General features: G+C 44.0%; 1 protein-coding gene across 3 annotated transcripts in view; it reads right to left on the reverse strand.

Annotated features, from left to right (window-relative positions):
- Window positions 1-20,276, reverse strand: part of CDC14A (cell division cycle 14A) — a 541,681-nt gene that overhangs the window by 510,751 nt on the left and 10,654 nt on the right. For all 3 annotated transcript variants that reach the window (XM_086954444.1, XM_086954436.1, XM_086954453.1), the window contains exon 2: window positions 11,426-11,516. In XM_086954444.1, coding sequence (XP_086810570.1) covers window positions 11,426-11,516 — 91 coding nt within the window. The remainder of the gene's footprint in view (window positions 1-11,425; window positions 11,517-20,276) is intronic.

The raw sequence follows: 20,276 nt of genomic DNA on the forward strand, positions 1-20,276 counted from the left end.
ATAAAATAGACCTACAGGTGGCAAAATAGGACCTATTAGAAAAATATTCACAATTCTAAAGCAACAAACACTTGGTAGATGACCAATACCGAAACTAAAAATCACTGCAATAGACTCGAATAACTTAATGTGTTGTGTTAAGTAATTCGCTGCCACATTCCTCTTCAAAAACAGTCCAATCAAAGTTTAGTCAAAGGTATTGAAAATAAAAAGCAGGCGTCAACTTAAAAAACAAGAGCCCTAGAAGCCACGTACCACGCCTGGTCCTTGCGGAGTGAAAAACCTCATTTAAAGGAGAGCACTGTGTGCCGGTTACATAACTTGCTTCTCAGACCAGCGTGCCTCACTCCAGAGCCTCCCCACAGGAGTTCTCAAGCAGGGCTAAGGCGGCAAGGTGGCCAGTGTGGAGTGGCGGTTCACCCTGGGACAAATTTTAATAGAACTACGTATCATCCGGTAGCCCCCAACTGAAGCTGGTGGCCAAACAAAACAGCAGTAGTCCTTTTCTCCTCTCAACCACCCACATGGTGTTATTTCAGACTCACAAATCAGCAAATATGAATTGACAAAATGCAGTTGTTTGTCTGTGCTCCAACACAATCAGTCTGATATACAAAATTGTAACCTGCAGCGCTGCGCTTGTGGTGGCTGAGGCGCAAAGCAAAGGCATCTGCGTCACCCTACACTGGAACAGCACCGAACACCATGCTGTTCCTCGGTGGCTAAGAATAGTGCACAGCTGGCCCGTCACTCATGGCGGCTCCAGGCCTGCAGTGCAGATTTTCAGCAAACACGTATTACTCTGCACAACTGACAGCCAGCACTCCGCGCCATGTACGCCACAGGTTCTAGATTGACGAAGATAATGAGGGTCTCTGTGGTGTTAAAAGGGTCATTTACATTTCCGAGATGAGATTACCAATGTGTCTGTGCAGCTACTTTTTGTCAGGCACTGTTAGCAATGGCTGTCAACGGAGACAGAAGTCACGAGCCCAGGAGAATCAATTCAAACTTTACTGACAACTCTGTGTTGCAACTTCTTTGAGTCGTCAGCGGCCTACTTGCGGCAGGGGTTCAAGTAAATGTCAAAATGTGAACCGGAAACCCTGCCCAGCCATGGAAGGTCCTTGGAAACCTGGGCACCATTATCCGGACTCCGTGCTAACAGTGATCACCTGACGACGAGGCCGCCTTCTAACTCAAAGAAGGCTTGTGCTCATTTATCACTCTACAGATTCTTTCATCTACTACCACCGTTGCAGCTCGTTGGGTAAGCTGCAGGTTTCATGAAGTAGAGGGGCTGAAATGGGTTTGTCTTTATTTAGAGCTTACTTACCCCTTTCACTTTGTATGAAAGTGAGCTACAATCAAGCGCATCCCGCTATAAACTAAAACAGTCCTCATACAGGGTATCCACGCTACTGAAAACTGGGTAGTGGGTCTCACTCCAAATTTAGTAAAAGGTGGAATGGCCCACAGCATAAGAAACGGTTTTAAAAATTCAGTACCACGCCAGCAAACGCTGTTAAAATGCTGGCGCTTCAACAAGACAAGCATGCCAATATCACACCTCCACAGTATTTCTTTTGCCTGATTAGGGAGAGGCGAACCAAAATGGGCTTTCCTGAAAGCAAGACAAGCCGCCTAGAAAAGCAGCTGCCCCTCCGGAGGAAGCCAATCGAGTTGCCTGGGCAGCGATCCCACTAAAAAGTCCTACCTCCATCATGACATTTGAAAGTGAAATAGCAGAAAATTCCTTTCTGATTTACAGGAAAAGAGGATATGCAAAAGGAGAAGTGAAAACAAAATCAGAAAACTGCACATTTCCAAGCAAAATCATCTGTTGGTCCAGGTGTCAGGCGATAGATCTGACATAGGAGACCTTCTATTTGTGTGCTATAAAACAATCAGCCACGTGTTTTTTCACATGCTTGTGTGAGGGTTGGCTTCATTGCCCCTTTACATGGGTGAACAGCCATGACAACGCGGGGATTACCCGGCACTGCCATTACAACGCAGGAATTACAACGAAAGTCGTCACAACGACTTTCGCTGGAGGGCGCTCTTGGATAGGGAATAGTTTAATTTTCTATCCAACTCCTTCCCTACTGTCAACGTGGGCTGGAGTTGGAATAGAAAATTAAACTATTGCACTATCCAGTGCCCTCCAGCAAAAGTCGTTGTAACGACTTTCGTTGTAATTCCTGCGTTGTAATGGCATGCGTGGTAATACCAAGCGTTGTCATGACATACAACCCTTTACATGCATTCATGCTAAATCTACTAGCTATGTATAAGGGAGTCTGACTGAAGGTGTCCTGATCACGGCTCGGTGAGGTGTAAATGGTGGTAAGGTCTTCTGCCACTTGAACTAGATGTTCATACATCACTGGAGCTTTGTCTGAAAGTAGGTCCCCTTCTTTCAGTGGCCAAAAGCTATTTGTTTTTTTAATACGCATTTTACAGCATGCCTGACTGAAAGGAGTGATTGATATACGTTGGATTTCCACAAACCCATGTACTGCCTCATAACAGACTAATTTATCTCAACAGCCTATTACCCGGCTTCCGGCACATAAACACAGCCTGTGCTACTGCTCAGTGCAGCAAGAGCACAAATCTAGACCACAAAGGAAGTGGTTAACAGTAACCTGCAGTCAGTAACCACTACCAACCATGAACTGCAGCAAAAAGCCAATTTAGTAAATGCACTAAATAGCTTAAAATCAGCAACACATTTTGACCATGAATGGCAAATATATGAGGTAATTTATAAATCCACCCATCCATGCAAAAATGCACTACCACTCCCATCCATTCGTCCATCAAGATATCGATGCCGACATCTAGGCCTGACTCAAAGAAACAAATATCTGCAATGCCAATTTGTCTGGCGTGTTTTTTTAGTGTGAACGTTCAGTAATAGTCGAGTGACTTTTGGTGTGTTAAACCCAAGTATCTTAGAATGAGAATCCCGTAATGAAGCAACATGGTGGGTTACAACAACATGGAAGCTGGGACTAGGGCACCATGCTGAAAAGATTGCATTAGCAGAGTTAAGATGTACCCTCAAAGAAAAGTTGTTAAAAGGGATCGGAAGATGACGTCTGCATTGTAATAGGGGAACTTAAAAGGCATATTATACGTATATTGTATAGTAGATACTTTTGACAAAAGGTCAATATTTTCATTCCATAAAGCCTATGCGCACACAAGCCTTTACTATGTGAACACAAAATGCTGTAAATGGAACACTGTTGTCACAGCAAAGTAAAATAAATGAATGAGTATGCACTATTAATCAATAGCACTGTGTCTATATGACAGGCTAAAATATGAAAATATCTAAAGCTGCCTGTAGCCAGACCTTAAAACATACAAGATTTTGTAAATCTGTGTTAGGCATGTGCGTTGTAAGTAAGGCCAAAGCGTGCATAGACATTCCAAGCTAGGTAGGGGAAGGGACTGAATAGTCCAGTCAAACCTTTTTAATATCCAAAATGGAAGCGACCAATGGGAAGGCAACCTAAGAGAACGGTGAGTAGAGTAAATGATGTGCTGTCATTTTTCCTGACTGTCCTTGTTCACCTAGATACAAAGCAGCAGTTTGGTAGACGAATGATCCAGTATGCAAGAGTAAGGAAACTAATGCCATACCCATGGGTCAAGCCAATCACGTTTCTTGTACAACTCAATCATGCTTAGTTTATCGACCTTGGGAGACGGAAGGCGGAGTGGGCCCACAAGGACTCAAACTGGTGAGGTGTGGTTAATTAAACATATACAAAGACCAAAGGAACTCAAGACTTTGGAAGATCACTTCACTACAATGTAGCACTAGAAAGACTGCGGATAACGATGAGATACTACATGTCACTTTGAATTTCCTTCATTTTAACTTTGTCCATACATAACATTATGAGGAGAGCAAAACAAATATTCTTACGTTTAGCATAAGGCTCAAAACAATTGTCTTCACTTGGCAAAAGATTTCGGCAGAGACCAATTAAAAAAAAAACATTGCATTTCATCTGCCAAAACGTGCTTGTATAAGACTTCGAAATGAACGTCGCAGTCGCACACCCGACCCAGATCATTTTAAAGTATGGCATTCCCATGTGGAAGATCTATAGGCATCGACTGCAAACACTGTGAACCGTAAAAATACACCCCTGTAGTAAATCTAGAACAGTGAAACTTATGAATGTAATCTGGGAAAGTACAGTGGAATATTTATTCAGTACAAAACTATGTCCATGCATGTTGGCGTGGTTCTCAAAGTAAATGCATATAGAAGAAGGAACTTTTACTTATTTCAGAACAGTGACCCTTTTCTGTCATGTAGTAATCCGTACATAATCAATTGTCAGACTCAAGAAAGTTTCACCAACCTTTATTGCTTATTGTTCAGAGATAAAGACACATAGCCAGTGTTAGACTTGGCATCTTTTGGCGTGTTTCCCCTGTCTTGTTGCTTTCTGACCTCTCGGTTTTGACTCTGTTTTTGCTGGTTTAGTGTCTCTGCGCACTTTCTCACTGCTGTTCAGTGTTAAAGTGCAAGTGCTCCTGTTATAAATTATGTTATGGATTTGCGTTTCCATGATTGGCACATTTGATGTACTGGCGACGCCCTAGTAAAGTGCACGAAGAGAGCCAGAGCCTATAAATCAATGATACTAGTGGGGTTGCAGCACTGGTTGTGCCACCCACAGAAGTAGCCCTGAAAAGGTAACTCAGAACAGCCACCGCAGGGTCTGTGCGCAGTTTGTAACTGCCATGTCAACCTCGCAAGTGTACCCACTTGCTAGGCCCCAACCTTCCCTTTTTAGGGCTCCCCACTCGCGATGTAGAGGGTTTAGAAACGGACCATGGAATCGCACACACTTGTGCGTATGCTTTTCCTTTTGGGTTCCGCTATTGGGCTTTGCGTGCTTTTTTTATAACCGAGCACGCAATAGGTAAAAAAGGCGTGCGCATTGCTCCGCCCACGGCCTACTTGTTTCTGTTACGCGCACCAAAGCCCATGTGGTTTCAATTATCGTGCCCAGACACAGGTGCAATAATTGAAAGCACATGTCCGCTGTGGCACGCGCACCACACGCTGGTGTGTTTTTTTTGTGGTTTTTTTACAATAGCAATCGCGAAAGCGATTCAGTGCCGTTTTTTAATTTTTTATTCTGGTTTCATTTGGAGGAGCCTCCCGGAAATGCCAAAGAGGTTCTCATGTGAATGCACTGGCTGTGAATCTTACTGTACTAATAGACACGCGGGCAATGCACACAGCTGCAGACATCATTGAGTGCTATCTGTCTTTCTCTAATGTCCATTTTAGAGTGGTGGGGGCTTTAGATTATGACATTATTGTATTCAGAGCAGCAGCACCAGTCAATAACTAACGTTATTTAGCCTTAATGAGCGGCGTGAAGGCCCGTAATGTGGTTGCCACATGAATGTTCTGTCTGTTGCCTCCTATAATATCCCGATCTGCACTTCCGGAAACCAGGATGCTTAGAGCCTATCATAGCGCTGCACACGCGCTCTCCGCTGCGTCACTATTGTGTTGGACAAGTTTTAGATGCATGCGCTTGTGCTGTATTAATATTATTAATTAAAATAATTTACAAATGCAGCTGTGCGTGCAGGGTGCTGCGAGTGTTAATAAAGTGCAGCACATGCTGTATTGGCACAGGAATACACATCCACACCATGATGCATTTGAAATGTGATGTGCATGCCCCTTCGTTGTATTCACAACATGTTGCGGTGCAGTTTACCCTGTGTTTCCAGACGCCGCTCACACCCATCCATGCCCAGGCGCCCAGCGCCCTCTCCTGGTCCCTCCTCTGGGTCCCGCAGCTGCTTCCCGCACACGGATCCCCCCTCTGCCGGTCCGTGTCCTCCGTGGCTCTCCAGAGCGACCCCTGGCAGAGAGTGAGAGTCCGTCGCCGCTGCCCTTTGAGCGCAATCTCTCACCAGCTGTTCCCTGGCATTGCGCGGGTAGCCCTGCACTCCTTGCTGCAGCTCTCCGACCTTTTTGGGGTGTCCCTTGGGGCTGTCCCCGATTCCCCCTCCTTGGGTCTGAGTTCTCTGCTGCGCCCCGGCCCCCTCTCCAGGGTGAGTCCGCGGCTGCAGCCGTCTGCTCTCTTCCCCTGAACTCGGACTCCCTCGGCCTCTGCTTGCACACTCTCTGATCACGCTCTCAGACCCCGCAGGTCTCTGCTCCACCTCCTTCCCCAGGCCCGTACTTCCCTCTTCCACAACTTACCCTCCTCGTCCCCTCCCCTGTTTTTGACTTCCCTTTCCAGGACCTCCCCCCCCCCCCCTCCCCCCTGCGCCGCCTCCTTCTCTCTGTCTCACCACCTGTCCTCTGCTTGTTCTTTTTCCTCCTCACTCTTTGAATCTTTCCCCCTCTCTTCTCTCATCATTTTCTCACCCCCTCCTCTGCCCCAGTCCTTGTTCTAATCTTCCTCTGTGTCCTCTTTCCCACTCCAACCTCTCACGTTTCCCCCTCCTCACATTGTCTCCCCCTTGCTAGCTTTCACTGTTCTGGTTCCCCCTTCCCTTCGGTTGTCTGTTCACTCCTTCCCGCCTCTTTTTACCCCCTGTATTTGCCCCATTCCTCTCCTGCCTCTTCTTCGTCTCTTCTTCCTGGAGTGCCTTTACCCTCACTGTTCTCGCCCCTCCTCCTTTCTGGCTTCTCTCTAAGATTTCTCCTTCACGTATCTTTCTTTATGTTGCCTCTTTCTTCCCTCGTCCTCTGGGTTTCTCTGCTGTCCTAGTCACGTTCTCTTATTTTGGTCCCTTCTCTTTACTCTCCATGAGCCCCTATCTCCTCCCATCTTTTCCCACTCCTTCTCTCCCCCTCGGTGTCCTGTCTTTCTGTTTCCAGCATCCCCTCTTCTCATCCAGGGCGGGTCTGGGAACCAAAACCGGCCCTGGCAAAGTGCTCGGCTTCTTCTCTCTTTCTCTTTTATAGGCCAGGTCTCTTTCTCTGTCTTTTCCCATTTGAGTCTCACTCCCTTCCCCCTCTTTCATAGCTTCTGCCTGTTCCATCACCTCTCTCATCTACCTGTCTCGCTTCCCACTCCTTCATTCTCTGTACTCACTAACTCTTCTGCAGCTCTCCCTTCCTCCATCCTGTCTCTATTCCCTCTCTGTTTTGCTTTCCTTCCTCGACCCACCTGTTTCTACTTCTCTCCACTCTTTCCATCTCTTTCTGATGTCTCTTCCCATCTTATTTGTTTTACTCTAACTCCTGTCTCCCCTTCTCTGTGATTTATCTTCTTTCCCTCACCCTCTTCCCTTCTCTCCATTGTGCACCTCCCTGCTGTTTGTTCCGGTCCTCTGCATTTTATGCCTCTCATTTCCAACTCTCTTCCAATGTTCAATCTTTTCTCCCCGCTCTCATTTTCCTACCTCTTAACTTCACATTCTCTTGTCATTCTCTGTCTCTTCTCTCTTTGTTTTCCCTCTTTTCTCTGTTCAGCCTCGTTTCAACCTCTTCTACAGTCTTCGAGGCCCTTGTTTCTTTCTTCTGTCTTTTCTCTTGCTTCCTCAAATATTTTCCCTTTTCTTTTCTCTTCTCTTACCTTCCACTTTCATTCCATTCTCTGTGTATGTGTTCTGCCTCCTCTTCCCTCTTGTTTTTTTAGTGTGCTCACAACAGGCAAATCGCTAATCTTCACTCATACAAAACTGCCCCATCTGAGACTAGTGTATTTAATCACACAAAATCCTTCAAAGGATGAAATGGCAGAAGTCAGACATGAGGAATCAAAACACGCATTTGCAATGCAATAGGCCTCACATTATTAAAGTTTGAGCTATTGGTGTTGCATTATTTAGCAATGCCAATAGCTCAAACTTTAATAACGCGAGACCTATTGCATTGCAAATGTTTGTTCTCTATGGCAGTCACCCAAAAGGTCGGCCCAAGGTACCCCTGTGGGCAGGGTGCAGTGTATGTTAGAGGTAGGGCATGTACTGCTGTGAGTGACATGTCCTGGTGGTGAATTACCGTGTATTGCAAGGCTGCCTGTTCCCATAGGACAGAATGGGGAGTTTGTTTATAACATCTTATAAACATAACTGGCCCTGGGAACAAGGTAGGAAAATAACGTTTAGTATGCCTGAACTCAGAATGTTAAAATGTATCTTTTAGTGAGGGTGATTTTTACAATCTGTGTTTGAAAATACCACTTTTAGAAAGTAGGTATTTTCTTGTCTAACCATCCAGTGTGCCTCTGCTAGGTTTGTGTATTGCATGTGTGGCTTTTAGATGACAGGGGCTGGAGAGGGGCAGCGGCTCCAGAGGTCTGATGGGTCAGGGCTGGGCTGAATAGACCTGGGTTGCATTTAGAGTAGTGGGAGGAGATCTCCTTACACCAGAATGGGCCTGGTGTGCCTTGCACAATGCCATCTCCACCCTCTGCCATGAAGTTGCACCAGTGAGGACAGAACTGGTTTTGGCTGAGTACAGACACTCTGTGCCTTCAGAGAACAAAGGATGTGGTGGTATAAATATGGAGGAACAGACCCCAGAACTTTAGAACTCTTTTGGACGAAGAAGACTGCCAAGAAGAAGAGCTGGAGAAGCTGGGAGGAGGAACCACCACTTTGCTGTGTGCTTTGCTGTTTTGGCCTTCAGTGGCAGCTTCTGTCTTGGGCAGTGAAAGGAGTGGACTTGAACTTTCTGCAATCTTTTTGTGAGTTTCTCCAAGTGCTTGAGGTAGAGCTTGCCCCTGTTCAAGAAGTCTCAGGAACAGCAAAGACTTCAAGTTCTTCTGCCCTCAGCACTAGGGACTGTGTGTTTTCTGCTGCAACAGAAGAAAAAGCAACACGACACAGTCTACGACACCGCTGCCCACTCAGTGTCCTCAAGGCACCGCAGAGGGCACCGGCGCACCGTAACCTGGTCTCACTGACGACGTCTGCTGACGCCGCCACCGAGCTGCTGCTTGCACCGTGACCTCTGGGCACTGCCTCCCTTTGACTCGTCGCCTCGGTGTCCCAGACGACAACGCTTCACACCGGCATCAATGCCGCTGCTTGCACTATGGTACGAGGACACTGCTCGTAAAGTTACAGGACGCACAGTCCTCATCCCGCAGCGCAGCCTTGGCCTAACGCCGCTGTCGACTCCAGTTCGTCAGCAGACGACAGTGCTTCAGCAATAACAATGCCACTGTTAGCACCGTGACCTGCCAGCACCACAATGAGCACCACATCACTTTGCACAGCGACCCTGGTCTCACCAATGACGCCATCTGACACCGCCACCGAGCCACTGCTTGCACTGCGACCTATGGGCATCACACGCCAAACCGCAGCACGTCGCACTGCAGCACCCGACGCACTGCAGCCAGCTTTCCTGACTTCAACCGCGAGGAGTTCAATCTGCAACACGTGTGACTTCAAGGGCCTGACGACTCCTGCTCCGACCACCGGAACAGACGCCTGTGGACGCCGTGCTTTCAGAGCTCAACACGAGGTCACCGACGGCCTGCATTTCTAAAGTTACTGTTTTGCGGGTCTTCACAACACCATAGCTGACCGGCGACACTGCGGTCAGCCAGACCGGTTTGGAATTTGTTGCACACAACGTGGATAGCCCCAGACAGTGCTATTGATTTCAAGGAACTTTATTTCAAGTTTATTTTGATAACTGAAGATTTCGAGGTACTGTATTGTGGATTTATATCGTTTTTGGTCTTGTCTTAAGTATATAAAAATATTGGATATTTTTCTAAACTGGTGTGGTGTACTTTTCTAGTGCTTACACGGTGTTACTGTGTTCTATATGACTTACATAGGCAGTTTATTATAACGGTAATCCTTAACAAAATAAAATTCTTGGCAAGAAGTGTAATGGCGTTGGACATTTCGAGGCACAAAAAAGTTCATTTTCTCAATAACTGCTGGTTAATCTCCATCTTTCGACAGCTCTTCACTAGAAACTTCAATTTTATTTTACAACAGAATACTGTTGATCATACACCCGCTTACACCACAGTCGCCCTATGCCAGAACTTAATATGTTTTGGGACAGGAGTTAAATTCTCAGTGAACTCATACTAGCAGGGTCCGTACAAACCACGCAGGCAACTTGCTCGCAAGGTACGCAAAGCCACTGATGGGCTCTATGTATATGAACATTTGAAGTACATTGGCACCTCTTATGCAGTGAACCTGAATATTGGCTGAAAAGGCCTATCTTTTTGACCTGCCCATTAGGAACACACCTCAATTTAAACGGCTGATTGCAGACATCCATACATCTAAAACCTGAATTTGTTGTATTAAACAAACACAATATATAAACACTAGGATACGAGTCACTTGATAATGGAGTCTAAATATGGCTGAAACAACCTGCTTCTGATAGGATATTCCACACTGGTATTACTGGTCAGGGTTTCACCACGGAACAAGTTGGCTTCAGATAAAGTTTGCCTACTCCGAAAAGCTCTATTCAAGTCTATCATGCCAAAGCAAAAAGCAGAAGCACAAACCAAAGACAATCGATATTTACAAGACGGCTACCTCTGTATAAACCAATTTCATCTGTGCGAATCACAGTGAAGAGAACTCAGACTTTTGTCCTTCTAAAGTTGAATATTTAGTATCTTCCTGTTGTCATCATAGGTTAACAGTGCCACAATACAACTTGTCATTTGTAGATGTGCTACATAAACGTCCACTTCTATTTTGAAATATAAATTAGAAGTCAGTACAGAACCAAACTAAAGTTACTGGACGGGCCTGGAGGAGCCTTGGCTTGAGATAACTTAGTAGGATCGGGGGTCATGGCGCAATTCTACTTTCTTACACGCAGATTTTTGGAGATATTAACTAGTACAAAAACAGTACGTCTTGTGGGGTGCTATTTTCAACATTATAGATCAGAAGAACACTGAATCTTCTGGAGTCATTCGTCTGCCTATTGCAAATCCAGATAATTTTATCTGGAACACTTAACAGCTTAAAGGTCTTAATACAGTAAAAACCCTCACATGTTCCACTTTCCCCTCCCATGTTTCTTTAAAATAGAAGCCATTATTTTATATGTTATAATGAAAAAGATGCTTTTGAGGCCAGACAGCATCTGGCCTCAATGCCCCCCCCCCCCCATTTCATTCAAACTCCCTGGAAAAGGACAGGCTCAATTGCAAAAACAAAACTGAAGAAGTCATCATTACCAGCCCACCCAAAAACAAGGCAACAATTTATCGCGACTCCATAATAAATTATTGCACTAAACATATAAACAGAAAAGGAAAGACCAATATACATAGCTCATCAAGGTGATCTAGATTCTTCCACCACAGACATTAAATAAATCACATCACATCAATCACATCTAACCCAAGGAGCATTCACAACACATCAGTTACATGCAACCGACATCAAAGCACCATGCACTTACTTTTCGTAGACCAGTTCTTCGTCCGTACAGAAATAGTGGGTGTTGCCGGTGCTCTTTGGCTTATTCCTCAGAGTTGCAAAATATAATCGATCTGAAAGACAGTTGATAAAATTAGATTGAAAACACAGTTGACAGAATTGAAAAATCCATGAGCATAAATTCTGAGAAATAATGCACGGGTGGTCAGGTCCGCGACACTGTTTGGTTGGATCAATGCTTATTCCATTTCACAGTGCATTGTTGACACCTGCAAGTTATACTAGAGGGAAACATGAAGACCAGTCGATGAATGCTGGCTGTAATTGGTTTCTTTCCTACAGACTGGCTGCCTCGAAAGGCATTTCACTCTGCTGCACACGAGAAATTAAATCAATCTCATTTTCTGCAGACCATGTCTTGGCAGAGGCATCGTATAATAAACTGCATCTTCTTTACTAAGCATAATGAACATGTGAACAGCAGGCCAGCCTGGTTCTGGGTACAGTTCTCGCTCAGTCATACTTGCTTGTAAGCCTCCTGGTCCATATGGAGAAGACCGACAATGCCAACAGCATACACAGAAAATGTACAAATACTTTTATATTAGTATTCATCCTGCAAGAAAATGTGCAGAGTATGCAGATTTAATGCACAATGCATCAGATTCCAAACTGCAGCATAAAGGGAGAACTGGAGCAAATAATTATGTAGCCTGTGTGCCACGTAGTTCATTAAATGTGGACCCAACTCAATGCAGGAACTTTATTGCCATTCTAAATTCTGGAGGGGGGGGGGGCATTCTGAGAACCAAGGAATGATGGTCTTCAAATGGGATGAAGATGGAGCCGGCCAATGGTGTAAATGCTAAGGACCACCCTCTTCTCTGAAACTTAGAAATACCGCCAAATATAGGTTAAAAAAAAACAAATTAGAGACAACAAATTAGAGACTATACGAAAAAGAATGCATACAGCTTAAAACCAAAATGGGATGCACGATCTATTTTTAAAAATGAAGAACTCTGGGATCATGAACTACAATCCATATTTAGTAGACACGGAGGTCAACCATATACAATCTACGGGTCTGTCAATCATCTAAATGACTCGGTCTCGGTCTCAAATTACTCAGTCATAGCCTTCCAATGTGCTCGCTTTTGTTCACTATCTTTAATTTTTACCTCCTGCCTCCATCACCTAAAGCAAATAAAACACCCTTTGTTAATTACAGTAAATATATCCACTAATGTATTTAACCAACGCAACAAGGCCACTGCTGCCTTTGGGTGCAGGAAGATTGTGCCATATCGTAAAATACACGAGCTCCTCTCTGTACAGCGACTACTGGCCGTGCAACATAGTCTCATACAATTAATTGGCACTGGATTGAAGAAACCCTTAGTGAATCACAAAATGAAGAATGCAGATTGGTGGCTCTCAACAGCAATAATGTTTTTACCTGAGCAGATCTCACGAACATTACAGACAAGTGTGAAACTTCATTTGATGGATGTCAATCAGAAAAACAAAGTGAAAATCCTCTCCTTTGATGGTTGTGTAAAGGCCAAATCTGCTGGCAAGCTTGCCACAATAAATCAAAACTGCGACAATGCTTTCTCAATGAGGCATTTAAAACTGACAAAACATGGTAGGTACCCTCTTGAGTTAGGTAGGTTGTTTGTAGCCTAGTTTGTCAGTTGATGCAGTTTTGGTATTTTTGTGCTGATGCGAGTCAGCTTAAAGCCACTGGGTGCATCCCTCCTACGATTCTCATATAAACCACATTTAACAAGTTAGTCAAACAGCATTTTATTTTGGGCAAAGCAAGTCAACATATACTTGCGAAATACCTGAAAACAAGTCTACTGTGTCTGAGAAATAAGAAAGGCAAAAAGTGCAGTAATCTGAACCCTGGCCCAACAGTGGTTTTCAGCAGGGTATGCACAACGTTTGGTTTAGAATCATGTTCATCTATTTTTCATGACAATAGGGTAATACTACAGAAAAATATGAAAGCTGATAGAAGGACAATATGGTTTTCAAATACCTGGAAAACCACGCAATACCAAAGTACTTAATCAAAACTATGATCTACAAGATGAAAACATATGCAAAGTAAGATTTCAGTTTTATTATCATGATCAACTACTACAGAGATCTGAATGAGACTGGGCTTTTGTAAGTCCTCCCATGTCCCTTACACTCGCACTCATATAGACCCTCCCACTCAGAAAGTTCAAACGTATCAAACAAACTTCGAGATGGCTAAGCATTTCAGAGCATACCGCCCAAGTCGCCAATGGGGTAAGGCATTACAAAACCCATAATAATACATACATTGTGCGGTAATCCTCACCATGGGGCACTTATACACTAATTACATACACATTTACATTAAGAAAAACGCATGCAAATATTTATAAACTATGTAATCAAAATGGCTTATTTTAGCGACAACAGTCAAACAAAATCATTGTTCGCAACTTGGCAGGACACCATTCCACAGTGAGTGGCCTGTAAGTGGGGTCTAATGCTTGAAGGAGCTCAGAGTCCTGGGGCATGCAGTTGCGGAGTACACTGCCTCGTGAACACTACAATGGCTGGCTGCCCCAGAGTCTCATATGAGTAAAGAGAATGTCAAGAGTGCAGGAAAACACAGTTTCGCTCTTCTTCCGAATCCGTCATACAACTGAAGAAAGTGATCCGTGGAGCAACTCCAATCATCTACCCCAAAGTGCAGAAAATAATTCGAGTTTCCATAAGGAGCACAATGCTGGCAATGCAAATGCCAGGGTTGCTAAAAACCAAGATTGGCTAGTCTTGAGTCTACCTCATACCTTTTTCTTCCACCCCCTGACATTTCCATCCATCTCTTGTAGGTTGTTTCTCCTCCCTGCTTTTTCTCTTTCTCACTGTTTTCCACCTTTTCTATGACTCATTCCTATTTTCTGGCATTTTTCTCCTTTGCTCAGGGTCCCAGTCAGATGAGTAAGTCCTTCTTAAACAAGTAGGAGAGCTGGTGCCCACCACCAGCAACCACAGCACTTATTAAACACTATGGGGTCGATTCAGACCTCGGTCGGAAGGGCTCTGAATCGGATTCAGCTTTGCCTAAACCGATCCAGAGCCCTTGTTTCCAAACAAATCGTTCACACTTCCGAACGACCAAGTATGATGCCTGGAAACTCTTAGCGCTGACTGAATCTGTTCTGGAATGGCATTCGGAGAGATAGAGCCTACCGGAGCAGATTCGTACAGCTCTATGGACTAGGTTTTCCGAGCGACCAAGTACGATAAACGACTCGGACAGACTTTCCGATTCGGTTTGCCCGGGACAAAAAGGCTGCCGGAACCGGTCTTTAGGGGTGGGAAGCTGGTCCCCCCTTCACCCAAAGCCATCTAAATCGGGCCCATGGGAGCCATTGGCCCCCTCTTCACAACCATGCACAGTGTGGCAGGCACCAAGGGCTGCCTGCCGCAGGGCGCAAGATTATTCCCCAACCACGCCTTTTGTGCCGAGCCTTTGTTCGCGTTCGGAAAACTGGCTCCCGTTGAAGCCAATGGGAGCCCGACAGAATCGTATCCAAATGCATTCATATGCATCGTACTCATTAGGTCGGACTCTCCCAATCAGAGTCATCCGGAGAGCATTCCGGATCAAGTTGTTCGGTATGCTTTCCGAACGAGATGGGAATCGGGCCCTAAGTATTAGGCAGTGATTAGTAAAAGAAAGAGCCCAGCACTAGGACCATATGCAATGGTGGACTACAGGTTGACCCCTTTAAACCTCAGAAGAGAACATCGAAATGTTCCCAATACCAGGGTCCTTGCAGTCATACTCTAAGCTGGAGGCATAACATTTAAAATGTATGGGAGGCAAAGGGAAAAAGGCCTCAAATACTCCAGTGATCTTCCCTTTGCTCAGGAGCCCATGTGAACTACGGAAAGGCACAGCCAAAATTAAGTTTTCTTAAAAGCAGAGAGAATCAACCAGGCACCTGAAAAATATAAATGAAAATACATTCTGGAAGAGGTGTGGCACAGCGGCCTGGGTGCCTGACTCCGGCCTACAGGGTTCACGGTTCGATCCCTGGTGCCGGCGGCAGGTTATCCCAGCACCATGTGACTCTGGGCAATAGCTTGCTTAATCTTCCAGAGGGCCCCATGCGCCGGGACACCACTTCGGAGGTAGCTGTGCTTTACAAATACTGGTATTTATGTTCATAGTAAGGATCCAATATTTCTGTGTATTTATTCATGGTCTTTCATTAAAGACTTCAAACTCTTCGTCATGTTTCGATCCAAGGATATCAATATCTACCATTTGTATAGCTATGGAAAAGCAAAAATGAGGTACTTATGTACATTTTGAAATAGCATTAGCAAAAATATAATTATTAGATTTGAAATTTAGAAATTAAAAAAAAAAGCAAACTTACTGCCCTAGGTAAAATAGGACATATGGAAGGAGATAATGGAATTCACATTGAGAAAAGAAAAATCATTTTTTTGTTCAAAGAATTGTATTAGTTTTATAATAGAACATACAAGCAGGTGCCATTGCAATACAAATGTAGGATGGGTAAGCAACTTATTGTGAGCATATAATATATACGAGTAACATACAAGAAAATACAGGGAATCTAACTACAGTCATACAATCGTCCCCCGAGATGGGTCTAGGAGAATACACAGAAAAGTGGGAATGGAGCCAACATTAATATGTAGGCATAGTAACTCTCAAGCGTGTCTTGACCATGAAGAGTATACCACATGTGTGTATTGCAATAAAGATCAAGAGAAAAGATAAGCGAACTGGGTGTGGGAGTGCGGGGGTGAGTGGGTTATCTGAGACCCGAGTATTAGTGAGTGTTTGGACTCTGGGACCTGTGTGAGGTTAAGCTGTGGGCCCATTGGTACTTAATTCTATATATTTATTTATCTAGAGATCGCCATACTGCACTGTAGATTTGGCCTTAGGACTGCAGTTTAGACTGGGAGTTATGTGTCCCTCTAAGACATCAAACCCATGCTCGCCAGATGTGATTAGAGATGATTAAATGATTTCCATTTCGAAAGGATGACTTTAACAGCAACGGTCAGTAGGAGGTCCTGCAACACTATGTAGTTCGTATTTAGGCTCAGAGAGGTTGTCGAGGCCCAGGGGCCTAGTGTCACCGAGGGGATGTTCGGTGTTATGAGTATGTTGAATGTAACGAACAGTTGGTCCTGGATCGAGGACCAATAGGATTAAAAAAGTTGGCATTCAAAGAACACGTGTTGGTGTGAACCCGGTTTGTGGTTACAATTCCAACAAGTATTGTTTTCCCTGAAGTTTAACGTATGTAGTCTGGATGGGGTCCAATGGAGGAGGTTTATTGTGAAGAATGTGGATTGTAAAATGGAGGGGCCAATTTTGTTGCGTAGGGAGAGTTTTCCAATCCTTTGCCAGTTTTCATCAGTGATTTAGTCAAATACATCTGTACTGAAATGTTTGGCCCCTTTTGAGTGTAATATCAACATTTGTGTTGGGTGTGGGTGGGCTAGGATGTTGTAGATTCTTAAGCAGGGGCGGTTTTCTCCATTAGGGCTCAGGGGCTGCGCCCCTCTGAAATTCCTACACATTTACATAAAGCATTAAATAGATCGATTTATTTAAAGATACAACTGTATCTCTAAATACATGTATGTATTTAAGTCTGGGCTGTCTGTTTCAGGCTGCCTAAGGAGACGAAAGCCAGGCAGGAAATCAACTTTCTTAAATGTGATGCACAAAACAGGGTTTCTGTTTTAAAGTCCTTCCTTGCCATTGTGATCTTTGGTTGTGTGCACGGTGTAGGCCAGTGAAGCAATAAGCGTCACGGTTTTGAGCGTCGGAGACTTTATCCCTGCATGATTTCAGATGACCGTCATTCAAAGGCTTAGATCCCACCCTTTCATCACCCGTGGGAGTGGATGTAAGGAAGTCTGATTTGGTGCCTTGTTCTCAGTAATGGTAAGTGTTTGCATGCTAATGTTCTGTTAAGTATATTGTGTTGAGAGCCCTCATCACACTAACCTTCCCCACTGCGACACCCCACGCCCTCGCTGCAGATCACTCGCTTCTTTAGAAGTGGAGCTGCTGTATTTGTTCCCCCTAAAATGGATCCAAATAAGGAGCAGGGGTTCTTATTCCCTTGCAAAGTTGATCAAAATATCCGTGTCACGCCCAAAGTGAGAGATATGTGCTTACTGTGGAAAATGTGCTTACAGTGGACAGTTCTCGGATGTAGGACATTAAAACTGGCCCGGTCTTCATGCACCCATGGATTGACCTGCATTACAAGTTTAATTTCCTCTCTTATTTCACATGCTTTACTTAATCTTGCATTCCCCAAGAGTTAGCTATTTTATGTTTTTTTTATCTATTTTTTTCTTTGCATACTTTGAGGCTAAATCCATGTCAGGTGTTTATGAGGGGCTTTGATGGAGCACACCGGCTCTAAAGCCTGTCAGTGGGTTGGCCCCTCTGCAGAGCACAAAGAACAATGTTTATGTATTCTACTTGCAACTGAAATTCTGAGATATGTGTGTGTGAAGCGGGTACACAGATGGCAAAATATTTGCAAGGCAAAAGTAAGAGAAATTAAAGTGCTTACATTTGAGGGAGTGCAGTGCATGTTGGGGGCGGTGAAGTGACAGATGCGAGGAAGTGCATTCGGGGAAGAGTGAAAAGAGGATCCAGAAGAGGAAAGAGAAGGAGTTTAAGATGTGCAGATGGACAAGATATTCAGAGAAAAAGAGAATACATATCTAACAAAGCATACATAACTGAAGGTCAAAACTCTTTCCACAGGCCTCAATGCTATTTAATTCACAGATTCAGTATTTCAGATTTTAAACATTTCCAATGTTAATTCTTTATAAGAGATCATTGTTGTTACTCATTTATCTTAAACAGCTAACACCCAGTGACAAAGCCAATCATACCGACAGGCTTCAGGTGCATGTCAGTTGCTGTGTCATTTATCTGGATAAAATTACAGCTCAGAGAGAAACCAAAATACTGGTCAGATGGCACACTATGGGTATCACAGAAATGTATTTGACATGCTCCTTTATAGAGAGCCCACACGTTTGTCATCTGACACAAAGGCCTGACTGCACATATTTTTATATGACTGGTTATAGCCAGTATCTGTAGGTGCTTCTCGAAGTCTGGTTAGAGCATATGTTTCCAAAGTTAATGCTGCATGCAGTGCAAGACACTGGGCAAGCATACATTTTAAAGGTCTAAAGTTGTCATGCTGTACAATGTACACACTACAGTAACTGTTGAACATATTAATGCAGGAAGATTTGGGGCAGTTTTTAATGTGTTTAATATTTCAAGACTATACATTCCAACTGCTTAATAAGCCTTGCTTTAATGCTACATTCATTTGCTTTAAAATGCACCATTTGCCAATCTTTTTTTCATTTCTTTCTCGGGAGAGGAACTCAACCTGGACCCCAGGTGTGTCAATTGAACTTGTTCACATCGCCCGCTATATAAAAGTCATGCCAAGGGTTTACGCCCTACCACTTTCAAATGTCACCAGCTGCCACTCTATATCTTGAGGCTATGACCTGAAAAATCTCAAGCCGTATGTCAGGCAGATAGGATTGAGTATTTGGAATGATTGAGCTTGGACAGTTTAACTTTGATCTTTAGAAAGCTGAATAAGTCCAGGTTAGAAAGGTTATTTGTTTTGGCCAATTCAGAAAAATAGAGTATATCATTGTTGTCATCGTATACATTCCAGATTAGCCCGATGCCTTTGGAAGCCTACAAATGTGCAATATTTTCTGCTACTTCAACATTAATTTTAGAATTGTGCCATAATGAGGCCAACCTGGAGTTATGAATAGGTTCCGGCATACAGTTGTTAAGTGGTTTCAACGCACATCACAGTGTCTGTACGAACACAATTGGATCGAGAGGGTTTAAACCTCAACATTGTAAATATAAAAGGGGGAGCATATACTGCGTTCTAGCTCCAGCCAGTGCGGGGTGTTGGGTGTTTCAGGGATTAGCCAGAATACACCCTGTGCTTTCAGGAAGGCTGATTGGTAGAGGTTCCAGTTCGGGAAGCTACAACCTCCCTGAAGGAAACTCTTTCTAAGGGCCTTATATGAGATCTTCGCTCTTATCACTCAAAAGGAATTTTGAAGTTATCTAATCAGTTTCTTGGAAAAAGGAAGGCGATAGTTTCAGGGACAGCATGGATGACACAAAATTCACTATTGGTGTGACCATCCTCTTGAGAGGTTGAAGCCTATCCCACCAAGAGATGTGTTTGGGTGACCAGGAGGCAAGCAGGTCTTTAACGTTGGTGATTGTCTGGGATTCGTTATACTGTGTTTCAGTTAGGTCATTGCTAAACCAAATTCCTAGATATTTCTATCGTTTGGGCTGCTATTTAAGACCTGATGTGCCCAAGTGTGAGGGAAAGCATAATAGGTTCAGGGGAAAGACCTTGGTTTGGTCTTTGTTTAAAGTATATCCAGTAGGCGGGGTGGGGGTAGTTGGGTGGTTTGCTATTGTTTTGTTTCCTTTAAACATTTTTTTGCCCATACGGAGTATCCAGCTATGGCGCCAGCTTCGCCTTCATGTACGGCCAGCGTATATTATTATCATTGTCTTTTGGCTTCGAAGGTACTGAAGGTTTGGTATCATGTGATTACATGCTACGTCTGTATGTGTGCTCATTTGTCAATAAAAAGATTTAATACTAAAGTATATCCAGGAACCCCTGAAAACTTGTGGATGATGTTGGTGATACTCAGGATTACATTTTCAATGTCCTCTGAGAAAATAAGAATGTCATATGCCTATGCTACGGTTTTGTATT

This window comes from Lissotriton vulgaris, chromosome 1_1 (genome assembly GCF_964263255.1).
Source record: "Lissotriton vulgaris chromosome 1_1, aLisVul1.2, whole genome shotgun sequence".
NCBI classification, from domain to species: Eukaryota; Metazoa; Chordata; class Amphibia; order Caudata; family Salamandridae; genus Lissotriton; species Lissotriton vulgaris.